At 36.2% G+C, this 6,000-nt stretch overlaps 1 protein-coding gene across 3 annotated transcripts in view; it reads right to left on the bottom strand.

Moving 5' to 3' along the window:
* Positions 1-2,581: 2,581 nt before the first annotated feature.
* The window catches only part of RELCH (RAB11 binding and LisH domain, coiled-coil and HEAT repeat containing), a 74,679-nt gene continuing 71,260 nt past the window's right edge, over positions 2,582-6,000 (bottom strand). For all 3 annotated transcript variants that reach the window (XM_081950918.1, XM_081950917.1, XM_081950916.1), the window contains exon 29: positions 2,582-4,843. In XM_081950918.1, coding sequence (XP_081807044.1) covers positions 4,723-4,843 — 121 coding nt within the window. In that variant the 3' untranslated portion in view covers positions 2,582-4,722. The remainder of the gene's footprint in view (positions 4,844-6,000) is intronic.

Here is a 6,000-nt window from a genome sequence, read left to right as displayed (position 1 = left end):
TATACATTTTACCATTGCCAGCTGCATACCACAGTACTTAAAAAAAAACAAAAAACTTCTCACTTATTTTAAAAATGCAAAATATTAATTTTTCCTCCAATTGCAGATGACTCACCTGTGAAATGAAATGCTGAGTGCTCCTTAGAGGCTTAAATGTTTTTGCAATCTACTTTTGAATATCTGGCCTGATATTGCATAACAGACACCACGACTCTTAGAATACATATACTGTAACTTTAATTTGAAGAGAAACGCTTAGGTATTAAACATTAACTAGAATGAATGTTTGCTCAGACTTTCCTCAATAGTCACACAGAACTTCAATAATTACAATGTGACTTTTGGCAGGAAAAAAATCACTTTCACATCCATAAAGAAAATGCTACCTTAAGTAGAATATATTCTGCTTGAAAGGCAGTGTTTCAATTTTATGCAGTACTGTTTACAAAGCCATATTTCAATCTTCTACCTACAGCAGTGATCTTTGAACTAGCAGGCGTTACTGAGTTATAAAGCCCTCGTCATGGTTATGGAAACTGCAGCTGCCTCACCTCTAACATGTCTGAACAGTCTTTGTTTTCTTCTGTCTCTCATGTTGTTGCCCTGTGTGTGTGTGTGTGTGTGTGAGAGAGAGAGAGAGAGAGAGAGATGAAGTTGACTTAAGGAGCTGCCTTAAGTTGTTCTTAGTTTCCCCCCTTATCTCAACATCAGATTTGGTATGGATCCAAGCAACAGTCCCATCATTTTGTCAATGGTAATGAGATGACCTCTGGGGAGCAAAGCGTGGATATGGCTGGCACCCATTGACTCCGTTAGGCGGGTACGAGCACATCATTTTGCCTCGGATCTCTGGGCATGGTATTTCAGGGCATTTCTGCTTTGGTTATGGAAGGGAGACAGTTCTTTCAAACTTCCTCCTCTTGTGCCTACTTATCTCTGCACCAATCTAGTGCTTTAGAGACCTAGATCAACCTCTCTATTCTGCCTCACAGCACAACTTTGTGTCTTCAGCTGATAAAATAATTAGGTGCTCCATCTATGCAGAACACTTGTGCAAAACCAGAATGAATTTTTACCGATGTCTAAGCCCACTTCAGCTACATGTCAAAACTTGCTTCCACATTAGTCCTACTTCTAGCCCACGTTGAAAAGAGGATTGAGGTTTTCTCACCAGCTGCTTACTGTTTGGTGGGAGGAAAACTAAACAAATCTAGAGACATCCAGCAATATCTATCCTTAATGTACCTTTTGCATCATAGGGACAACATTATTTGCCATTATGTTCCCTGTGGTAGGACAAGGATTATCAGTAGGGAAGCTCTATTTATGCTGGAATCGTTTTCTCCTGGATCATGGAATGGACAATAGCTGAATTTGATTTGGGGAAGAGCCTGTATAAGTTTATTTCTTTTCCATATACACAATTGACTTGACCTCTCCCCAAAGATCACTTGTGAAACTTCAAAAAAAACTTCTTTCCATCTTTCCAATAATATGCCACAAAGCTATGTGCCAGTGGTATAAAATAAACTCCTATTTTAAATTTATCAAATGTATACAATGTGGCTCTTTTTCAGTGTCTATTATGAAGCTGCTAGCGATTTGGAACATATTGTCAGTATGTTAATGACAATCTAATTTTCTCTTTCCCATCTTAATTAGGTGGGATTATGAGGACTCACAAGCAAAACTTAAATCTAATTGAAGTGTGACCACTCATTTGAAACCTAGGATTAGGAAGATGATGTATTAAAGTACTATTCTGTGCTCTGTGCTTTGATTTTGCTGGCATCAGGTACAGTCCTACCTGCGATCCTTTACTTTGTTAATCTGTGTCTTAGTATCCTCAGGATTTGATTCTATCCTGCATGAGATAGATGTAACTGATGCAGAACATATGCCAGATTTTTAAATGGGGTAGCTAAGTGGAATCATACACTGTAATGATTAATCTTCATAGTGCTGCAGTGGCTACTTGTGGCTAAATCTGGTTATTTTCCAGTTGCTTGGCTAACAGTAAGTAAAGTTGGCCTCTACATACTGCATTTTCTTGGATCACAACTTATGAAATGCCAACGCATAAAAGGTTTTGTGTGTGTGTTTGTGTGTGTGTGTGTATATATGACTCTATGACCGTAATGATGAACCTATGGCATGAGTGCTATTGGTGGCACATGGAGCCATATCTGTGGGCACGCGACCTGTTGCCCTATGTCAACTCCACTGGCCAGCTGACTTTTGGCCTTCCGAAGAGTGGGGGAAGACAGTTTTTGCCCTCTCCAAGCTTCAGAAAAGCCTCCGGAGCCTGTGGATGGCGAAAAACAGGCCCCACGGGCTTCAGGAGGCTTTCCTGAAGCCTGGGGAGGGCGAGAACAGCTGTAGGGAGAAATTTCAGCAATTTTAATACTTTAAAAAGTATTTATACAATGAACTGCATTATTTAGAAAAATGAAAAGGAATGTATTTGATAAAAATAAAATAAAGTGTTACATGAACATTAAATACTCAAATATTAAATGTCAACACCATCCAAAAAAATGCCACATCACTTAGAATTCCTTAAATAAACATCCAAAACAGGTATGCAAAACATTTTATTTAATTCAAGAAAGAACAGGAGAGTTAGCCACTTCTACTTCTTCTGGAATGCCCCAGCATTTCATTATCAGATGGTCTACTAAGACAGCATTTGCAACACAGTTAGTACAACTGGCAGATAGTGAGGTGAATACCCATTCATCATTCATCATCATCGGATTTCAAAATGGGTATATTTGCACATTCAATGCAAGACAGATTCTTTTCCAAGTGCGTTCTCTCGTCTGATGAAGATTTATTGGGAATGTAAAAATACTCCAGATACAATCCAGTCTAGTACAGTGAAAAATGGATGACATATGCACCTCTTTTAGACAAGTTTTAATTAATATTTTTCTACTTCTCAGCACAGAAATCCCGAAGTATACAATAAGGCAAGCTTTCCCAACCTGCTACCTGTCACAGAATCTGGAATGCAACTTCTATCAGCTCTACCCAGAAACAGTTTTGGACACTGGTGGATGGATGTGATGGGAATTTTAATCTAGCAATGGGTTGAGGTTATTTGTGATATTTCTTTCCAAGATAAATTACTTTAAAAAAGAGCAAAAACAGAAAAGCTATTCCTTTGCCTTGAAATAACAGTGGGATTGATCTTGACCATATGTATAACAGATTTACTGATACTTATACTAGGATTCTACAAGTGTTTCAGGTCTGTTTGTCTCTACCCCAGATTTAACACAAAAGTAATAATGTCATTAAAATAGGCACAGCATTAGGTAATGTCTTCCTTTTATTTCTGAAAATAATGTGTATGTGCATGCATATTTACAAAATATGTAGTATGGAGAAAATGTAGAAAGGGTGAAAGCCACATAGCGGACCAGAATTTGCATTGGATATGTAATTATGAAACAACGGATGGGCTTAAATTGATTCACCACTGAAAAATGCTACAAGGATAGATGATCATTAGAGTTGCAATTTTAAAAATATCAGAATATTAAGAGGATATTATATGGAATTGCATTTAAAATTTAATACATTATTGCTTTCAGTCACTTCTGTGCTACTTGGGGCATCGGATGACACATTTTCTTTCATCCTTGCCCTGCAAGATTTAAAACCCAAGTTAAACAAAATGCTAGCCAATCTCTTATTGTTGAAACCAGTCCTTTTGCCTAGTATCCTATAAATATGTTTACCTTATGTAGTGCCCAGAATGTTCTATGTCAATTATTTTTTGGAGGGGTGTTTAAGTACCATAGATGTTACTTTACCAAGGACACACTTCAAACACAGGATTGTTATATGCAGAAAATGATATTGGCTTAAAGCATTTATGTAGAGCAGTATCACTTAAAAGTTTATTCTAAGAAGGCAATATTAGACTCATTCATATGAAAGAAACCTTCATTGAAATCAGTATGGCTTTCATCAAGGTACATATGATAAAGTTTGCACTATTTATTCTTCCTCCCCTTCCGGTATAAACTGCCTTGCAGAAAGGTTAATACTAAGCTGTTTTATACACAATGAAAATGCCAATACATGTATGAGAGACAATTTAAAAAATCTGTTGCATTCATCTGTTCTGGAATACGTTGTAGTACTAGTAGTGCAAGGAATTCCGTGGTACATTATATCCTCCATTCACTTCTGTAATTCAAATATACAATAACTTACAAAAACAACCCAGGAATCAGTGCTGGTGGCTCTTACCTTTCATTTTAGAAACATTAAAAAAGCTCTGCGTTACCCCTCTTATAACTTAAATACATAAGTAATCTCCACTTTTATTACTTTATAACTGTGACTTCAAATTTACATTATTTTAAGTACCATCATAACAGTTCCATGTATAATACAGATATCAGCCAAGAACCCATCAGGAAATTAAAAAAAAAAACCCACTATATATATATAAAAATGCTGGAAAGACAAGAACACGGGGCAGGGACTTGATACAGACTTAATTTAGTTTTATAATCAACCACATTTTGCCCCAAATTAACAGATATGTAGCAATATTCAAGAGCAGTGCAAATATCTTTGTAGATTCGAGTAAAATTATACTACAAGAACATAAGACAGAAAATAAAAAGACAAGTACTTCAAGTACAAGGAACAAGTCTTAATGAGGTCTCTCAGTGTTAATGTTCTTTCATTCTTAATTCCAATTTACTTCTTCCTCTGGAATACATTAGCCAGCATAGCACCTGAAGTGGTTAACTGGCCCATTTTATTCAGAAACTTGGTCTTGGTGTCTTCACTCACAAGGCTTGCTGCAATTGACATGGAACTAGGGAGAAAGAAAAGTAAGTTGATCTATAACATCATCAATTACAACAATCTAAAGTAGTTGGGCAGAAGACCTCTGACACGAGACTTTGAAAAACTGTTCCAAAAGACAGCAGTATTAGGTTAAACAGCAGATCTGATTTAGAATAGAATAAAATAACAGAATTGGAAGGGACCTTGGAGGTCTCTATACCCCTCTATACTGTTTCAGACAAATGGTTGTCCAATCTCTTCTTAAAAACTACCAATATTGGAACATTCATAACATTCTGGAGGCAAGTTATTCCACTGATTAATTGTTTTAACTGTCAGAAAATTTCTTAGTTCTAGGTTGCTTCTCTCCTTGATTACTTTCTCTTCATTGCTTCTTGTCCTGCCCTCGGGTGCTTTGGAGAATAGCTTGACTCCCTCTTCTTTGTGGCAGCCCCTGACATACGGGAACACTGCTATCATGTCACCCCAGTCCTTCTTTTCGTTCAACTAGATATGTTCATTATCTAGTTTAGGATAAGATGGTTTAATCAAAATAATTTGTCATTACAATACAATGACAATTTCCAAATTTGAAAGAATTTTTTCCAATATGCAAAATTCAGCTGTGAATTAAGGCTATATGTTGCTTTAGTAGGAAATTCAAGCCCTTTGTATACCATTGAGTAATAAGATATTCAATAAGAATTCAACCTGCTTTTAGTTAAAATGTATCCATAAAACTGCACTTCTGGCATGTAGTTGGATGTTAAGAATAAGATCTGAAGAGGGAAGGGGAATGACAGATTAATTCTCAAAACAGTGTATCACTTAAGATCAGTTTTTCCACGATCTCTTAAGAACAGTTGTTCCAGGTACCAGGAAACAAATTATTTATCCCAACAAACTTGGATTTCCCATTATATCCCTTGGTTTGAAAATCAACCCAAAAGGCAAAAGGACTACTTCTTATTTCTTTCTTATTTTTCATTACCACTGGGATTTATACAACATTTTAATAAAGTGGTGCGGATGACTGACTTTATTTTACAACCAGTTTTCAATTTTCTTCCACTATATTAGCCCTATGTCTTTTCAGAAAAGAATAAAAATTATTAAATGAATACAAATGATCTGCTTTGATATCATAATTCTTCACCAATAATGTTGCCGATATAATTTAGGCCT

Source organism: Natrix helvetica, assembly GCF_964273705.1.
Source record: "Natrix helvetica genome assembly, chromosome: 4".
Classification (NCBI taxonomy): domain Eukaryota; kingdom Metazoa; phylum Chordata; class Lepidosauria; order Squamata; family Natricidae; genus Natrix; species Natrix helvetica.
The sequence above is the reverse complement of the archived record's forward strand: the minus strand, read 5'-3'. Positions and strand labels throughout refer to the sequence as shown.